The sequence below is a fragment of the Petaurus breviceps genome, unplaced genomic scaffold (genome assembly GCF_028583685.1).
Source record: "Petaurus breviceps papuanus isolate PSGF00001 unplaced genomic scaffold, PetGlider_PUasm1.0 243, whole genome shotgun sequence".
Taxonomy (NCBI): domain Eukaryota; kingdom Metazoa; phylum Chordata; class Mammalia; order Diprotodontia; family Petauridae; genus Petaurus; species Petaurus breviceps.
This window is the reverse complement of record NW_027185931.1, coordinates 561,266-581,647: the sequence shown is the minus strand read 5'-3', so window position 1 is coordinate 581,647 and position 20,382 is coordinate 561,266. Positions and strand designations below refer to the sequence as shown.

At 37.6% G+C, this 20,382-nt stretch overlaps 1 protein-coding gene across 1 annotated transcript in view; it reads right to left on the bottom strand.

Annotated features, from left to right (window-relative positions):
• Window positions 1-4,368: 4,368 nt before the first annotated feature.
• LOC138167650 (vomeronasal type-2 receptor 26-like) overlaps window positions 4,369-20,382 on the bottom strand; it is a 51,008-nt gene continuing 34,994 nt past the window's right edge. Inside the window, exons 5-6 of the mRNA XM_069096583.1 lie at window positions 18,652-18,775; window positions 4,369-5,279 (exon numbers count right to left, since the gene is read on the bottom strand). Of these exons, the coding sequence (XP_068952684.1) occupies window positions 4,369-5,279; window positions 18,652-18,775 (1,035 nt within the window). The remainder of the gene's footprint in view (window positions 5,280-18,651; window positions 18,776-20,382) is intronic.

The window sequence follows — 20,382 nt, the reverse complement described above, 5'->3', positions numbered from 1 at the left end:
CATTGGCTTTGTTGGTACAAAAACTTTTCAATTTAATGTAATCAAAATTATCCATTTTGCATTTCATAATGCTATATTGTTTGGTCATAAATTATTTCCTTCTCTATAAATCTAACATGTATACTATTCCTTGTTCTCCCAGATTGCTTACAGTATCAGCCTTTATATCTAAATCGTGAACCCATTTAGACTTCATTTTGGTGTACAGTGTAAGATATTGGTCTATGCCCAGTTTCTGCCATACTGTTTTCCAGTTTTCCCAGCAGTTTTTGTCAAATAGTGAGTTCTTATCCCAAAAGCTGGAGTCTTTGGGTTTATCAAACAGTAGATTACTATAGTCATTGACTGCTGAGTCTCTTGTACCCAATCTATTGCATTGATCCACTACTCTATCCCTCAGCCAATGCCAAGTAGTTTTGATGACTGCTGCTTTATAATATAGATCATAAGGTGAGGCCACCTTTTCTAGCATTTCTTTTCATTAATTCCCTTGATATTTTGGATCTTTTATTCTTCCAGATGAATTTTGTTACTATTTCTTAGATATATGAAATAATTTTTTAATAGTTTGATTGGCATAGAACTAAATGAGTAAATTAATTTAGATAAAATTGTCATTTTTATTATATTAGCTCGGCCTAACCACAAGCAACTGAAGTTCTTCCAATTATTTAGATATGACGTAATTTGTGTGGAAAGTGTTTTGTAATGTATTCATATAGTTCCTGGGTTTGTTTTGGCAGGTAGACTCCCAAATATTTTATGTCTACAGTAACTTTAAATGGAATTTCTCTTTCTTGCTGTTGAACTTAGAAATATATAGGAATGTTGAGGATTTATGTGTGTTTACTTTATATCCTGCAACTTTGCTAAAGTTATTTATTATTTCAAGTAGATTTTTACTTGATTCTCTAAGTATATCACCATATCATTTGCAAAGAGTGATAGCTTCATCTCTTCTTTACCTATTCTAATTTCTTTTTCTTCTCTTATTGCTACAGCTAACATTTCTAGTAACAAAATGAATGCTAGGGTATTTTTGAATGATAGTGGACATTCTTGTTTCATCCCCAATCTTACTGAAAATGCATCTAGCTTATCTCCATTACATATGATACCTGCTGATGGTTTTGGGTAGATGCTCCTTATTATTTTAAGGGAGACTACATTTATTCCTATGCTTTCTAGTGTTTTTAACAGGAATGGGTATTGCATTTTGTCAAAAGCTTTTTCTGATTCTATTAAGATAATCATATGGCTTCTACTAGTTTTGTTATTTATGTGATCAATTATACTGATAGTTTTCATAATATCAAACCAGCCTTACATTCCTGGAATAAATTTTACATGATCAAAGTTTATTATTCTCATGAAATATTTCTGTAATCTTTTTTCTAATATTTTGTTTAAAAATTTTGCATCTATATTTATTAGGGAAATTAGTCTATAATTTTCTTTCTCTGTTTTGGCTCTTCTCAATTAAGGTATCAGTAACATATTTATATCATAAAAAGAATTTGGTAGGACTCCTCTAATTTTGCCAAATAGTCTATACAGTATTGGAATTAATTCTTTAAATGTTTGATAGAGTTTTCTTGTAAATCCATCTGGCTCTGGAGATTTTTTCTAGGGAGTTCATTGATTGCTTGTGCAATTTCTTTTTCTGAGATGGGGTTATTTAAGTATTTTACTTCCACTTCTGTTAATCTGGGCAATTTATATTTTTGTAAATATCCAACCATTTCACTAAATTTGTCAAGTTTATGCGCATATAATTGGGCAAAATAATTCCTGATTATGGTTTTCATCTCCTCTTCCTTGGGGTGAATTCCCTCTTTTTACTTTTAAGACTGACAATTCAGTCCTAGGATCTCAGAGCAATCAGCCTTGGTGATTTCTGGGAAGATACTGGTCAGGCTCTTTTTTCATCGTAGCTTTGCAGTGGACCAATAATTCTTAGATTCTCTCTCCTGGTTCTTTTTTCCAGGTCTGTTGTTTTTCCAATGAAATATTTTGCATTTTCTTCTGATTTTTAGATTTTGTCTGACTGATTCTTGATGTCTCAGGGAGCCATTTACTTCATCTTGTTTGATTCTAATTTTTAAATAATTGTTTTCCTCTGTTGGTTTTTGAACCTCCTTCTCCATTTGGTCAGATTTTACCTTCAAGGATTTATTTTTTCCAGTTAGGTTATGAACCTCCTTCTCTATTTGGGTAATTGTATTTTTTAAGTAGTGTCTCTCCAGTGAATTTTTTTCCCCCATTTTTCTGATTGTATTTTTCAAATAATTGATCAGTTTTCCTTCTACCTCTTTAATTTGACTTCTTGAGCTCTTTAAGTATGCTTTTTGGGCTTTAGACCAGTTCATATTCATTTTTGAGGCTTCAGATGTGAGTGTAGTGTCAATGCTGACCTCTTCTGAATTGGAGCCTTGCTCTTCCCTTTCACCATAATAGGATTCTAAAATTTTTGTTTTTCCAATTTGTTTTTTCTATTGTGATTGCCTGTTTTAAAGTGGATCTCTGCTTCTGGGGCACAGTGAACTCTGATCCATGCTTCTTATGTTGGGAATTAGGGGCCTGGTTATTGGCTTTGTGTGTTGTGGCCTCTGAGTGCCTTGACTGAGGCCAAGGCCAGGACTTTTGGTGTTTCCCTGGGGTTACACTGAAGCTCACAGTGAAAGATGTGGGGGAGGGCTGGTTTGGTCACTTCAGGATTCAACCTCCATGCTCTTGGGCTAGAGCTCAGGCAAGTTCAGCTGCTGGTGTTGCTGGATTGTACTGGTATATGCAGGTTGCCCTGATTGTGTGAAGACACACCTGGGCTTCTGGTGTTAGCGCTTAATGGCTCCATCCTTCTAGGGTTCAGGATCTCCTGCTGATAGTCTGAGATGGGGTTTGTTGGGATAACTCCCACCCTTCACTTCAGGCTCAGCATAGCCTCACTCACACCCTTTCTCTAAGGCTCCCAAGCCTGATGCTGGTTCCACTATTTCAGGATTTTACACTGGTTCAATATTCTCTGGGTTTTCAGGGTCAGAGAGGGAGATTAGAGCTGCTAGGATTTACTCTACCATCTTGTCTCCCAGAAGGTAGGTAGGTGATTTTTATACTTCCAGACTGTGTGTTGCTACCTTCATGAGTAGCTGTTGCCATTGCTTTAGGCCCTGTGCTTGTCTCTTACCCAGATCTACCAGACTTTTGCCCTGTGGTGAGAGATTTGGGAATTACCCCTGCAGTGGGTGAATCAGTTCACCCAGCCTTGCTCTGGCTCTGCTGTGTTTGGGTCTGTGGTGCAACCTTCACACTCTGCACTCTGCTCTCTCCCCTTTCTGCATTCCCCCCACTCTGTGCTCTCCCTGCCCAGTGCAACAGATCCTACTAGTCAGTTTTCCATACTTTCCTGAGCTGGAAATATGCCACACTCCATCTCCCAATGGATTCTGACACTCTAAAATCCATCTAGATTCACTTTTTAGGGGTAACTGCAGGAATTCATGGGAGAGCTCAGGTGAGTCACTGCTTTCCCTTCGCCATTTTGGTTCTGCCACCTTGGGAAGTTGATTTTTGAACAAATATGCAATACCTCACTTTTATCCCTATTAAATTTCACTTGACTCAATTGTGCCTAATCTTCTACCCAATAAAAGGATTTTGGCAACCTGAGGACTCAGTCATTGGCTACATTAGATGTCATACTCAGGTTTGTGTTATCTGCAAAACTGATTAAGATGTCTCCTTTGCATGTATCCAAATCATTGATTAAAAAAATATGGATGGAACAGTGCAGTGTAGAAGACAGAGCACTGGCCTCTAGGTGAAGATGAAGAAGGTTATTCACTGATCCAGGGGACAGGGTATAGGTTGTGCATGAAGAAGAGGGTCATATGGAAAAGGTGATATTGCTTCATTTTAGGAGAATCCAAAATAACAACTGTGTCTTCAAGAACATTATTTGTAGGACCCTAAAAAGTCATGGCATCACTACATTTCTGCTGAAATCAATTCATACAGCTCCAGAGAATTAATCATGAAATTTTCAGGGAGACCAATCACAACTTGGAAACTGGAAAATACTGCCAACAGAGTTTTATTTATTGTTTTGGTGGTTTCTAGACTTAAGGAAATTATGGAGGAAATGTTAATGGTGAAGATTAAAAGAAAAAGTTTGGGGTACATTTTCAGAGAGCTCTTTGTTAAACATTTACCAGCACAAACCTGGGTTCTCTGAAAACTTGTGGGAAGTTAGAAGAAGAACCAGATGAAATTCAAATATTGTGAGATCATGAATTCCCATACTAACATGTGTTATTTTTGAAAATTCTTATGCCTCCATGAGGAATTGTGAGACAATTTCCTAGAATAATTTCATCCGTTGCAATGTACTTTTTTCTTTAGTCCTTCCTGGGTGTTCATTTCTGGCTTCAGCAAGATCACATAACACTTGGGAATAAAGATGCAGCCCAGTAACCCAGCACTGGAGGCAAGGATGGAGAAGATTTCTACAACAACCATGGCCTTGCCCTTGGTACTCTGGTATGTGGGGAGAAAGGAGACCCACACACTGCAGAAGACCAACATGCTGAATGTGATGAACTTAGCTTCGTTGAAGGCATCAGGCAGGCTCCTGGCCAGGAAAGCCACAGTGAAGCTGCCCAGGGCTAGGAAGCCCATGTATCCAAGGACACAGTAAAAGGCAACATCAGAGCCCTCATTGCATTGAATGATGATATGACCAGGTTCAGAGTGTGGGTCCATATCTGGAAAAGGGGGAGAAGTTCCCAGCCAGATGCCACAGAGAATCACTTGAATGCCAGAGCAGATGAGGACAATGGAGTTGGACACCCTGGATTGCACCCACATCCTGCCTCTACTCCCTGGTCTTGTTACCCTGAAGGCCAGAACCACCATGATGGTTTTTGCCAAAATGGAGGACACAGCCACAGTGAAGACAACTCCAAAAGTGGTCTGTCTGAGGAGGCAGGTGGCTGCAGTGGGACGGCCAATGAAGAGCAAGGAGCAGAGGAAGCAGAAGGTGAGGGAGATGAGGAGAGTATAGCTGAGAGTCCGGTTATTGGCCTTGACTATGGGAGTGTGTTGAAACTTTATGAAAACCCAGAGAACCAGGGCTGTCTGGAGAGAGAAAGAAACAGCTATAAATGCTAGTGTTATCCCCAAAGGTTCTGCAATAGTCAGGAAGGTCACAACCTTTGGGAAGCAGTGATCTCTGTCCTTATTTGGAAACTTATCTTCTGGACACTTCACACAGTGGTCCACATCTGAAGAAGAAAGAAATCCAGTCAGATCTTATCTTGTAGATATGGATCTCCTGCTAGTGATATCCTCTTTGAGACTGCTTTCCATCTACTCTATATATCTTCTCATTACCTTATTATTCAAATATTGTGTTCCCTATTAAAAGGTGAACTCCTTGAATGCAGGAATTATTTTTATAATTCTATGGATTTCCTCTACTTATCGCTGTTCCTGGCTTTAGCTTGTGCTTAATAAACCCTACTGCTTCTCGTCTGATCTGTAATTAGTGCATGACATTTTCCTGGTGATTGGTTATATTGTGATTAACATAGTGTTGGCCTTAATAAACAAGGGATTTTAAAGCCAGTTTGCTCTGGGTTTGACTTTAGGAGATTTTTTTGTTACAGAGGATTCACTGTGGTAAAATGCTTTTTGATGCTCTATTAACAACAGCAAAAAGAAAATAACCCCAGTCCCAATTCCTGAGCTACTTCATCATGAATTAAGTTGTCTGCATTAAACCAAGCACTATTTATTCCGAATTTTTCTCCTGGTATAATTAATTTATTTTCATAATCAAACATATCTTTAATTGCAGACATGAGACGAGTATATAAGCATTAATTTTGTTGTTGTTGTTTTTTCTTTTTGGGGGGTTTTACATTTTTATTTAGCTTTTAATTTTTCCACAGTTACATGTAAACCAATTTTCACATTTGTTTTTAATACTTTGAGTTTCAAATTTTGCCCTTTCTTACTCTCCACCCTCCACCACTGAAAAGGCAAGCAATTCAATATATATTATCCATGTGTAGTCATGCAAAACATACCCATAATCATCATGTTGTGAATGAAAACATAGTCAAAAATACTCATGAAGAATAAAGGAAGTTAAAATGGTTTGCTTCAATCTGTATTCCACAATCATTTCTTTCTCTGGGGATGGATGATATTCTACCCCTCCATGTCCTTCAGAGTTTTCTAAGATCATTGCATTTCCTGAGAAGAGCTAAGTGATTCATAGCTGATCATGATACAGTATTGCTGTTATTTTGTACGCAGTACATTACAGTTTGCGTCACCCTATGCAAGTCTCTCCAGGTTCTTCTGGGAGCATTCTGCTCATCCCTTCTTATGGTACAATGTAATTCTATCATAATCACATACCACAACTTACTCAGCCATTACCCAGTTGATAGATATCCCCTCAATTTCTAATTCTTTGTCCTTGGAAAAGAGCTGCCATAAATATTTTTGTACTTGTAAGTCATTATTCTTTTCTTTTTATGTCTTTTGGGATACAGATCTAGTAGTGGTATTTCTAGGTCAACTGTTATGTATGGTTTATATAACCTTTTGGGCATAGTTCCAAATTGCTCTGAAGAATGGTTGGATCAGTTCAGAACTCCACCAATAGTGCATTAATGTCTCATTTTCCCCACCTCCACTCCAATAGTTCTCATTTATCTTTTCTGTCCTATTAGCAAATCTGATAGATATGCATTTCTCTAATCAATAGTGAGTTAGAGAATTTTTTATAAGGCTAGAGTTAGCTTTGATTATTTCACCTGAAAATGATCATATCTTTTGATCTTTTGTCAATTGGGGAATGGCTCTTATTTTTATAAATTTGACTCAGTTCTCTATATGTTTGAGAAAAGAGGCCTTTATCATAGAGACTTGCTTAAATTTTTTTCACTGTTGCTATTACTAATTGTATTTCCCTCCATCTTATCCTCCCTGCTTATTATGTTATCTCCTTTCACCCTGCCACTCCTCAAAAGAGCTTTCCCTTTTACTACCCCCTAATATAATCTGCCCTCCTTTCTATCACCCACTATTCTTTTATCCCCTTATCCTCCTGTTTTCCTGTAGGGTAAGATAGATTTATATACATGATTGAGTGTTTATTTTATTTCCTCTGAGTCAATTCTGATTAGAGTGTGGGTCATTTACTACTCTCTCAACTCCAACCCTTTCCCCTACAGTGTAAAAGCTTTTTCTTCCCTCTTTTATGTGAGATAATTTACCCCATTCTACCTCTCCCTTTCTTTACTCCCAGTACATCCCTCTCTCATCCCTTAATTTTATTTTTTAGATATCATTCCTTCATATTCAACTTATACCTGTGCCTTCTGTCTATATATAGTCCTTCTAACTACAGCAATAATGAGAAAGGCTTTATTAGTTAAAATATCATCTCCCCATGTATAAATTTAAATAATTTAACATTGTTAAGTTCCTTATGATTTCCATGTTCTGTTTAGCTTTCTATGCTTCTCTTGTGTCTTATATTTGAAATTCAAAATTTCTATTCAGTTCTAGTCTTTTCATCAAGAATGCTTGAAAGTGCTAGATCTCATTGTATTTTCAATTTCCCTCTGAAGGATTATACTCAGTTTTACTGGGTAGGTGATTCTTGGTTGTAATCCTTGTTCTTATGCCCTTCAAAATGTTATATTCCAAGCGCTCTTATCCTTTAATGAAGAAACTGCTAAATCTTGAATTTTTCTGACTGTGCCTCTATGAATTATTTCTTTCTGACTGCTTGCAATATTTCCTCCTTGACCTGGGAACTCTGAAATTTGACTCTAATATTCCCAGGAGTTTTCCTTTTGGAATCTCTTTTAGGAGTTGATCAGTGAAGTCTTTCCACTTCTTTTTTTGCTTTTTGGAGGAGGGAAGTAGGGCAATTGAGGTTAAATGACATGCCCAAGGTCACACGGCTAGTAAGTGTTAAGTGTCTGAGGCTAGATTTGAACTCAGCTCCTTCTGACTGCACAGCTGGTGCTCTATTCACTGTGCCACCTACCCACCCCAGTCTTTCCACTTCTATTTTAATTTCTAGTTCTGGAGTAACAGGGCAGTTTTCTTGATAATTTTTTGAAAGATTATATCTAGTTTCTCTTTTTTTTAAAGCAATCGGGGTTAAGTAACTTGCTCAAGGTTACAAGGCCAGTTATTTCTAGGTGTGGTGCTGAGTGTCTGAGCCCAGGATTCGATCTCCAGGTCATCCCAACACTGGAGCCTGTGCTCTTACTCGCTGAGCCACCTGGCCGCCCCTAAGCAATTGGGGTTAAGTAACTTGCTCAAGGTTACACAGCCAAATGTTTCTGGGTGGGTAAGTGTCTGAGTCCGGGATTCGATCTCCAGGTCATCCTGACACTGGAGCCGGTTCTCTTACTTGCTGTGCTCCCTGGCTGCCCCTAGTCTCTTTTTTATTATGGCTTTCAGGTATTGCAATAATTTCAAAATGATCTCTCCTCAATCTTTTCAAATCAGTTGTTTTTCTTATGGGATATCTCATGTTTTCTTTTTTTAAAGATTCTTTTGATTTTGTTTTATTGTTTCTCTATTTCTCATCAAGTCATTAGCTTCCATTTGCTCGCTCCATTCTTATTTTTAAGGAATTATTTTCTTCAGTGAAGCCTTTAGATATACTTTTCTATTTTGCCAATTCTTTCTTTTAAAGCATTCATTTTTTCTTTGCATTTTTGGACCTATTTTGCAATTTGTCCAAGTCTCTTTTTTTAAGGTATCATTTTATTTTTTTAAATTAAATTTTATGTTTATTTTTAGTTTACGTCATTCATTTCCACAAGATTTTGAGTTATAAATTTTCTCCCTGTCTTTCCCCTACCCACCACCCAAACAGCAATCCCACTGTATACCCCTTCCCCCAATCTGCTCTCTCCTATATCCTCCCCATCCCCCCCTCCAACTTTCTAGTAGGTCAAGATGGATCTCTATACCCCACTGCCTGTATATCTTATTTCCCAGTTGCATGTAAAAAAAATAATATATTTTTTAAACATTTGATTTTAAAACATTGAATTCCAGATTCTTATCTTTCCTCTCTCATCACCCACCCTTACCGGGAAGATAAGCAATTCAATATAGGTTGTACACATATAGCTATGCAAAACATTTCCATAGTGGATATATTGTGAAAGACTGACTATATTTACCTCCATCCTATCCTGCCCCCCCCCCACTTGTTCTATTCTCTACTTTGACCCCGTCCTTTTTCAAAAGTGTGTGCTTCTAACTTCTCTCTCATCCCCTTCCCTCCTACTCTCATGTAGGGTGAGATACCCTGTTTAGTATGTATGTCATTCCCTCGCTAAGCCAAATTTAATGACAGTAAGATTGACCCATTCCCTTTTGCCTTTCTGTTCTTCCCCTCCATTGTAACAGTTTTCCTTGCCTCTTCTATATGAGATAATTTACTCCATTCTACCTCTCCCCATTTCCTCTCATTGTATTCCTCTCTCATCTCTCAATTTCACCTTTCAAGTATCATCCCTTCCTGTTCAATTGGTCCTGTGCCCTCTATCTATGTATACCTGTACACATATATACACACTCACATATGTATTCATACGCCCATATATCCTATATGTGTGTGTGTTTATAGTTGCTTCAACTATTCTTATAATGAGAAAAGTTTCATAAGTTACAATTATGGTTTTTCCATGTAGGAATGTAAAGATTTCAACTTTGATAAGTTCCTTATGATTTTTTTCCCTGTTTACCTTCTCATGCTTCTCTTGCTTCTTGTATCTGAATATCAAATTTTCTATTCAACTCTGTTTTTTTTATCAAGAATGCTTGAAAGTCCTCTATTTCATTGAATTACTATTTTTCTCCCTGAAACATGATGCTCAGTTTTGCTGGGTAAGTGAATCTTGGTTTTAATCCTAGCTCCTTTGACCTCCAGAACATTATATTCCAAGCCCTTTTATCCCTCAATTTAGAAACTTTAACATCCTGTGTTATCCTGATTGTTTTTCCACAATATTCAAATTGTTTCTTCTTGGCTGCTTGTAATATTTTCTCCTTGGTCTGGGAAGTCTGGAACCTGGCTATAGTATTCCTAGGAATTTTCTTTTTGGGGTCTTTTTCAAGAGGTGGATTCTTTCAACTTCTGTTTTTCCCTCTTGTTCTAAAACATCAGGGAAATTTTCCTTGAGAATTTCTTGAAGGGTGCTTTCTAGGTTCTTTTTAAAAAATCATTTTCATGTAGTACAATAATTTTTGAATTATCTCTCCTGGATCTTTTTTCCATGACAGTGGTTTTTCCAATGAGATATTTCACATTGCCTTCTATTTTTTCATTTGTTTGGATCTGTTTAATAGTATCTTGATTTCTCATAAAATCATTAGCTTCCATTTGCTCCAGTATAATTCTGAAGGAATGATTCTGTTCAGTGAGTTTTTAAGATTCTTTTTCCATCTGGCAAATTTGGCTTTTTAGGGCATTCTTCTCCTCATTGCCTTTTTCAGCCTCTTTTGCCATTTGAGTTAGTCTTTTTTTTAATGTGTTATTTTCTTCAGTCAGGTTGTTGACTGGCTTTTAATGATTTTCTTGCATCATTCTCATTTCTCTTCCCAATTTTTCCTCTAGCTTTCTTACTTGGTCTTCAAAATCCTTTTTGAGCTCTTCCATGGTCTACAAGCAATGCATATTTTTCTTGGAGGGCTTTGAATGTAGGAGCTTTGACTTAGTTATTTTCTTCTAAGTGTGTTTTTTGGTCTTCCTTGTCACTATGGTACCTTTCCATACTCAGAATTTTCCTCTGCATGTTGTTCATTTTCCGGGTTTATTACTTGATTTTTAACTCTTTTTTAAAGCATGTATTTCCATGGTGGAAGACAGACCATGGAAAAAAAAACTCCAAGCTTCAGGAGTTTTGTGCAGCTGTTTTCAGAGATACTTCTAAGAACCTGCAAGGCTTCAGTTCTTCTAAGGTGGTGTGATCAAAGATGAGTTTTTTACTACTCTCCTGGCCTGTGCTATGGTCTGTGAGCAATGATAAGCACTCTTTTTTGCCCTAGAACTATGAGGAAGGTCCTTAATCCCCTGGAGTCATAAGCCCTGTTGTGCTAATGTGCCTCCTCATCCTGGCCCTGCCACCTGGGACTGCCATTTTGATCTGAGTGTGGGTAAAGCAATGTAGTCCTGCCTTTAGTGCTACCAAGTTAACCCCTGTAATCACCTTATGATCAGTGGTTGAACCTCCTTATAATGTGTGAGCTGAGAACTCTGGAAGCACATGCTGCTGCCACCACTGTTGATTCAGTCACTCATAAGGCCTAGTTTTGGTTGGCTGTAGCTGGGGCTGTGCTGGAGCAACCTGCACTGCATTGTACTCCACTCTAATCTAGGCAGAATATACCTGTCTTGCTGACCTTCTAAGTTGTGGGCTGAGAGGTCTGGACACTGCCATTGCTGCCAGTGATTCAGTCACCCTGATACCTACTCTGGGTTTTCTCAGGCCAGGTCTGGATTGGCACAACCTCCACTCTTCTCACTTTCTGGTGTAACAGACCTTTCCTGATGACCTTCCAACTTGTTTTTGGCTGAAAATTTGTTTCACTCCATCTTTATGTGGATTCTGCTGCTCTAGAATTTACTTAGCATCTTTTATAAAGGTATTAGGAGAGTTTGGGGTAGAGATCAGGTGATTCCCTATTACTCCACTATCTTGGCTTCACCTCCTCACTTCTTTTGTTTTTTAAACTGAGGTTGTGATTTTACTAGTATGGTAAATCTTTCCCATGTCTTTATGCTGACTTTTTGAGGCAGCAAGGATTCAGGAAGATGTGAGTTCAAATGTGGCCACAGTTCTTTACAAGCTGAGTGACCTTGGGTACATCACTGAGTAGGAGACATGGCAGAAAGTCCTGTGAAGGAAAGGAGTAAGAAATAACAACAGCAACCATCACTTACTGCTGAAGACTGGTGCATTTCATGACCTTCTTAACACCAGTACTGTCTTCTGTTTAGCTAAACACAACATAACTTCTTGCATCCTCATAGTAAGCATTGGCATTCCATAGACCATATCATTGTAAGAAGAGACAGAATATGAGAGTGACAAAGGCAATATATGGTGCAGAGTGCTGGAGTTATCATAGACTTATCTTCCTCAGTTCAATATTTGAATTCAACAAACAGTAGCTGGAAAGCAAGACATCTATCAGAGGACTTAATGTCAAAGGATTAGAGTGCTTCTATGGGTGGGAAAAATTTGTTATTAACTCGAAGGGAAAGCTCAGGTAACACATATTTGGCAACAGTGGAGCAGAAAAAAGTGGGCAGTTTACAAGATTCTATACAAAACATTGCATTTGCTCATCTGTGTCAAGACTGGATGGATGAAAATGATGGGGAAATTCAGAAGCTGCTGAATGAAAAATGAGAATTCCATTGGATTTTACAGCAGGATAGTTCATCCATCTATAAGAAAGCACCATTTAAATCCATCAAAAGTAAAGTACAAGTGAATTTTAGAGAGGCAGACAAATCTTGACTCAGTAAGAAGGCAGATGAAATTCACTTTTACTGATAGCAATAATTATTATGCTCTACAGTATACTTAAGGGGTCAAAATCTATGGTGCATCTCAAGTTCTCCGTTCTGCTTGACTCACATTGATTAGTGATAAGGTAATGATCCTAGAGGGATGAGGTCAACTTTTTCATACTCTTTTCAACAGACCTTCATTAGTCAATGATGAAGCCATTGACCATTTACCTGTGGTTGAAGTCCATCCCTCTCTAGCCAAATTTACAACTGAAGAAGAGATTTTGAATACCATTAGACCCATATCCTCTGTTAAAGCACCTGGTCATAATTTTATTCCAGCTGAAATTTGCAATATGAGGGACCCATTACTTATACAAAAATTTGAATGAATTTTTTTTGGGTTACATAGCAGGAGAAGTTTATCCCCCAGGAGGTCAAAGATGCCTCCATTGTTCATCTCTGTAAAGATAAAGGATATAGATTGTCCTGTGTCAATCACAACGGTTGATGGTGAGGGATTTTCTTTCTTGGGTAATCCTAGAAAGATTCTTGCTAGAATCTTCCTTAATAGGTTGATCCTTCACCTGGAAGATTGTCATCTACCTGAGAGCCAGTATGGCTTCAGAAAGGGTCAAAGAAGGTAGATTCAGTGTTGACATGCTGCCTAAAAAATCCAGTAGAAATATCAGGAGAGCAACAGAGGTCTATCAACAACATTCATTGATCTAACCAGACCTTTGATATTATCAGTCATGAGGGCTTGTGGAAAATTAGGCTGAGAGCAGAATGGATTAAAAACCATAATCCTACAATATTTCTACAATTCTACAAGAAACACATTTGAAAAAAAGGGATACCCACAGGGTAAAGGTAAAAGGGTGGAGTAGAATATACTATGCTTCAGCTAAAATAAAAAATGTGGGGGTAGCAATCTTTATTTCAGAAAAAACAAAAGCAAAAATAGATCTAATTAAAAGATATAAGGAAGGAAACTATATCCTGCTAAAAGGCACCTTCGAGAATGAAGCAATATCATTACTTAACATATATGCACCAAGTGGTATAGTGTCCAAATTCCTAGAGGAGAATTTAAGGGAATTGGAGGAAGAAATAGATAGCAAAACTAAACTAGTGGGGGATCTTAATCTCCCTCTCTCTGAACTTGATAAATCTAACCTCAAAATAAACAAGAAAGAAGTTAAGGAGGTGAATAGAATTTTAGAGAGGCTAGATATGATAAATCTCTGGAGAGAAATGAATGGGGATGAAAAGGAATATACTTTCTTCTCAGTGGTTCATGGCACATACTCAAAAATCGACTATGTACTAGGGCATAAAAATCTTACAATTCAGTGCAGAAAGGCAAAAATATTAAATGCATCCTTCACAGATCATGATGAACTAAAAATCATATTCAATAAAGGGCCATGGAAAGATAGACTAAAAACTAATTGCAAATTAAACAATATAATCCTAAAAAATGAGTGGGTCAAGCAAGAAATTATAGAAACAATCAGTAACTTCATTCAAGAGAATGACAATAATGAGACAACCTACCAAAACTTGTGGCATGCAGCAAAGGCAGTTCTTAAGGGAAGTTTTACATCCCTGAGTGCATACATGAATAAATTAGAGAAAGTGGAGGTCAATGAATTGGGCATGCAATTGAAAAAGCTAGAAAAAGAACAAATTGAAAATCCCTTATTAAATACTAACTTAGAAATACTCAAACCAAAAGAGAGATTAATAAAATTGAAATTAAGAAAACGATTGAATTAATAAATAAAACTAAGATCTGGTTTTATGAAAAAAAAAAAAGACAATAAAATTGATAGACCCTTAGTCAATATGATTAAAAAAGAAAGAAGTGGGGCAGCTAGGTGGTGCAATGAATAGACCACTGGCCCTGGAGCCAGGAGGACCTGAATTCAAATCTGACCTCAGACACTTGACACAAAAGCTAGCCATGTGACCTTGGGCAAGTCACTTAACCTCAATTGCCTTCCAAAAAACAGCAAAAAAAAAAGAAGAAAACCAAGTTATTAGTATCAAAAATGAAAAGGTTAAATCTACCTCCAATGAAGAGGAAATTAAAAAATGATTAGGAATTATTTTGCCTAATTGTATGCACATAAATTTGACAATTTTAGTGAAATGGATGAATATTTACAAAAGTATAAGTTGCCCAGTTTAACTGAAGAGAAAGTAAATTACTTAGATAACCCCATCTCAGAAAAAGAAATCAAACAAGTCATCAGTGAACTCCATAGGAAAAAAATCTCCAGGGCCAGATGGATTTACTTTTGAATTCTATCAAACATTTAAAGAACAATTGATTCCAATACTCTACAAGCTATTTGGGAAAATTAGTGAACAAGGAGTCCTACTAAATTCTTTTTATTAGACAAATATGGTATTGATACCTAAATCAGGAAGAGATAAAACAGAGAAAGAAAATTATAGAACAATTTCCCTCATGAATATAGATGCAAAAATTTTAAATAAAATATTAGCAAAAAGACTACAGCAACTTATCACAAGAATAATACACTTTGATCAGGTAGGATTTATTCCATGAATGCAAGGATGGTTTAATATTAGGGAAACCATCAGTATAATTGATAATATCAACAACAAAACTAGATGCAGAAAAGGCTTTTGACAAAATGCAGCATCCATTCCTATTAAAAACAGTAGGAAGTATAGGAATAAATGGAGCCTTCCTTAAAATAATAGGTAGCATCTATTTAAAGCCATCAGCAAGTATCATATGTAATGGTGATAAGCTAGACGCATTTCCAATTAGATCAGGTGTGAAACAAGGGTGTCCACTATCACCCCTCTTATTCAATCTGGTACTACAAATGTTAGTAGTAGCTATTAGAGAAGAAAAAGAAATCAAAGAAATCAAATTAGGCAAAGAAGAGACAAAGCTATCACTCTTTGCAGATGATATGATGATATACTTAGAGAATCCTAGAGAATTAAGTAAAAAAACTACTTGAGATAATAAATAAATTTCGCAAAGTTGCAGGATATAATATAAACCTGCATAAATCCTTGGCATTCCTGTATATTTCCAATAAAATCCCACAAGAAGAGATAGAAAGAGAAATCCCATTTAAAGTTACTGTAGACATTATAAAATATTTGGGAATCTACTTGCCAAAACAAACCTACAACCTATATGAACACAACCACAAAACCCTTTTAACACAAATAAAGTCAGATCTAACTAATTGGAAAAACATCAATTGCTGTAATGGGAATGTAAATTTTTAAGATCTTCCCTGCCCCTAGGCTAACGTGCACCTGGAGTCTGGGGTGGGAGGCTTGTTTTTCAGTAGATACTTTTTGATTGGCCAGTGGGTCCAGAAGGTTGTTACATTCTCTGAGCCAGGAGCAGGCTATGTAAACCCTGATTTGAGGCTTTGTTTTGGGTCTCACTTTGAGAAGTCTTATGTGATTTGATCAGATGAGACTCCAGGAAGCCCTTGAGAGCCCCCCAGCTTTGAAAAACCCAGATGTTGATTTCGTATGGATGTAATGGTTGGACAGTTTGGAAACCTGTCTACGTGATCTGTTTCTTTGTCTTGATAATTCTGTCTGTATACTCTGAAGTTCGGGGTGCTGACCTTTTCCCCCTGAACTAGGTAAACGATATATGTTTGACTGATTAAAGTAAGCTTGTTAACCCATTTTGAGTTGCTTTCCTTTATCAAAGCAGATCCAAGAACCTGTGTTGGCAGCCACCCTGTGGATGCTGGAGTGCTTGCTGCTACAATTGCTTATGGCTGGGTTGAGCTAATATAATAAAATGACAATTTTACCTAAATTAAATTTTATATTTAGTGCCATACCAATCAATTTACCAAAAAACTACTTTATAGAGCTAGAAAAAATAGTAAAAAAAATTCATTTGGAAGAACAAAAGGTCCACAATGTGAAGGGAATTAATGGAAAGAAATGCTAGGCAAGGTGGTCTAGCCTTACCAGGTTTTCATCTGTTTTAAGCAGCAGTCATCAAAACTTCTTGGTACTGGATGAGGAACAGAGTAGTGGATCAGTGGAATAGATTGGGTACACAAGATTCAGCAGTAAATAACTATAGTAATCTACTATTTGATAAGCCCAAAGACCCCAGTTTTTGGGCTAAGAACTCACTATTTGACAAAAACTGCTGGGAAAACTAGAGTACAGTATGGCAGAAACTTGTCATAGACTATTATTTAATAACATATACCAAAATCAAGTCTAAATGGGTGCATGATCTAGGTATAAATGCTGATACTAAGTAATCTGGGAAAGCAAGGAATAGTTTACCTGTCAGATTTTTGGAGAGGGGAAGACTTAATGACCAAACAAGAATTAGAGAGCATTATGAAATGTAAAATGGATAATTTTGATTATATTAAATTGAAGAACTTCTGTACAAACAAAAACAATGTAACCAAGATTAGGAGGGAAGTGGAAAATTGAATCAAATCTATAAGAATACAAGTCATTCCCCAATTGATAAATGGTCAAAGTATATGAATGGGAAGTTTTCAGAGGAAGAAATTAAAGATATCTATAAGTATATGAATAAATGCTCTGTCACTATTGATTAGAGAAATGCTAATCAAAACAACTTTGAGGTAGCACATCTCACCAGTCAGATTGGCTAAGATTACAAAACAGGAAAATGACAAATGCTGGAGAGGATGTGGAAAAATTGGAACACTAATGCAATGCTGGTGGAGTTATGAACTGATCCAACCATTCTGGATTGCAATCTGGAATCATGCCCAAAGGGCTATAAATAATTTCATACCCTTTGACCCAGCAATACCACTTCTAGGTTTGTATCCCAAAGATATCATAGAAGTGGGAGGAAGATTCATATGTACAAAAATATTTATAGTAGCTCTTTTTGTAGTGGCAAAGAATTGGAAATTAAGGGGGTGGCCACCAATTGGGTAATGGCTCTACAAGTTGTGGTATATAAATGTAATGGAATAATATTGTGCTATAAGAAATGAGGAGCAGATGGCCTTCATATTTACCTGGAGAGGCTTATATGAACTTCTGTTGAATGAGAAGAGTAGAACCTGGAGAAATTTGTACACATTTACAGACACAATGTATGTGTGATGACCAACTTTGATAGACTGGACTCTTCTCAGCAATGCAGGGTGTAGCAGCAAGCACCCCGGCGTCCTCAGGGTTTGCCGCCACCACAGGTTCTTGGATCTGCTTTGTTAAAGGAAAGCAACTCAAAATGGGTTAACAAGCTTACTTTAATCAGTCAGACATATATCGTTTACCTTGTTCAGGGGAAAAAGGTCAGCACCCCGAGCTTCAAAATATACAGGCAGAATTATCAAGACATTAACAGATCAAGTAGACAGCTTTCCAAACTGTCCAACCATTACATCCATACCCAGTCAACATCTGGGTTTCCACATCTGGGTTTTTCAAAGCCGGGGTACTCTCAACAATGGCTTCCCAGAATTCAGATCAAATCACAGAACACTTCTCAAAGTGAGTCCCAAAACAAAGCTACACATCAGGGCTTATATAGCCTTCTCCTGGCTCAGAGAATGTAACAACCTTATTGACTCACTGGCCAATCAAGAAGTATCTACTGAAAAACAAGCCTCCCTCCCCAGGCTTCAGGTGCATTTTAGCCTAGGGGCAGGGAAGATCTTCCAAATTTGCATTCCCATTACACAGGGTTATAAGTCAACCCCAAAAGACTCATGATGGTGACAGATGTCTCCATCCAGAAAAACAGGTAGAAAGAACTGATTTTGTATCCAGGTTGAAGCAAAGCTCTTTTTCTTTTTCTTGTTTTGTTTTCTCATTGTTCATTCCATCTGATACAATCCTTCTTTATAACCTTACTAATGTCTAATGTGAAAGTATTTGCAGATCCTATACTTGATTGTATGCCGCCATGGTAGGGTAAGGGGAGGAAATTTGATAAAATTTGAAACTCAACGAATTGTGGAATTGAATCTTGTAAACTAAAAGTAAATAAACAAATTAATAAAGGCCAAAAAAACAAACAACAAAGAAAAGAAGACCCCATAGACACTTACGAATTTCAGTGGAAATCTCCCCCTCTGGACATTGTGAGCAGCTGAAGCAGCAGATCGGCTCTCCCTCCTTAGCTGTCTTCCTGTATCCAGGTTGACAGCTCTCACTGCATACAGAACAGGGGATCTAAGCCATTAACAGGAGAATTGAAAGAACACCATTCACTAAAGGGATATTTGTGATGGATTGTGTAGGCCAAGAAATCACATCCTCCAGTACCACTCTGATCATTATACCTGGCTTATGTGTTAGTGGACATCACTATTGGAATATCCTGTAATGGCAAGTAAACAAGTACTTAGTACCTTGGTTCAGTTGAGCCTTGCTGTGATTATGTCAAGTCTTTGTTAAGAAACAGAAATTGTGAATCCCACAGTGGGAGGGAACAGAAAGGAAGTAAGAGGTGGGTGAAACAGGGAGGAGCTAATGACGAGATAAAAGGCTGAGCCTGTAATGGGAATGCAAACTTGGAAGATCTTCCCTGCCCCTAGGCTAAAGTGCACCTGAAGCCTGGGGTGGGAGGCTTGTTTTTCAGTAGATACTTTTTGATTGGCCAGTGGGTCCAGAAGGTTGTTACATTCTCTGAGCCAGGAGAAGGCTATATAAGCCCTGATGTGAGGCTTTGTTTTGGGGGCTCACTTTGAGAAGTATTCTGTGATTTGATCTGTATTCTGGGAAGCTGTTGTCCAGGGCCCCCCCGGCTTTGAAAAACCCAGATGTGGAAACCCAGATGTTGACTGGGTATGGATGTAATGGTTGGACAGTTTGGAAATCTGTCTACTTGATCTGTTTCTGTCTTGATAATTCTGCCTGCATGCTTTGAAGTTCGGGGTGCTGACCTCTTTCCCCTGAACAAGGTAAATGATATATGTCTGACTGATTAAAGTAAGCTTGTTAACCCATTTTGAGTTGCTTTCCTTTAACAAAGCAGATCCAAGAACCTGTATGGGCAGCAAACCCTGAGGATGTGCTTGGGGTGCTTGCCGCTACAAAACTCCTCCTTCGGCCCCAAGATCTTTCATGCCCATAGCATAGACAATTTACTTTTGAATTAGCACTAAACATCTCTTAGGTCACATTTTCAAGGTACAGAACTAAAGTTACCAAAGTGGCCACTGGGCCTTCAACAAACACAAAGTACATAGCATTATTACCTCAATTCAAAACGAGAGTTCAAATAAAGTTCTCTGAATCCTCTGGCTGTTTACTCTTCTCTCTCTCGAGGCAATTTGTCTTTTTCCCATTCCCCTAAACCGCTTAATTGTGAAATCTTATCCAGCACCTCTGAAAGAGGGTGCCCTATTTCTCCAATTAATAGTGTCAGAATTAGGTGCTTATATGCAGGAGGAGCCGTCATCACTATGATATTTCTAGGAGGAACTCCTAGGGGGGTATCATAATATGCATTTGCATCTCCAATCAGGATAGCAGTTTTCATTACTTCCTCCTTTAGCTTTCTCATACAGTCTCTAAGTGAGTACCAGGGTCTGTCTCCCCTAGGGCACATAGATTCAGTAGGATATTGCTTTTTGCATCCTTCTGCAGCTAAAGCTAGAAGATTAGTTTTGTTATTTCCTCCTTGCATATGGTGATCCCTAAAAGCCTGGTGTACAAAAGGATTCTGACTGATACTTCCGAATTTTAAACAGTCCTCATTGTTCAGTGTTATTCCTCCGGTGCCTTCATCAGTGATTCTTACTATCCAAGACACTAAAGACTCCCCCATTCTTTGG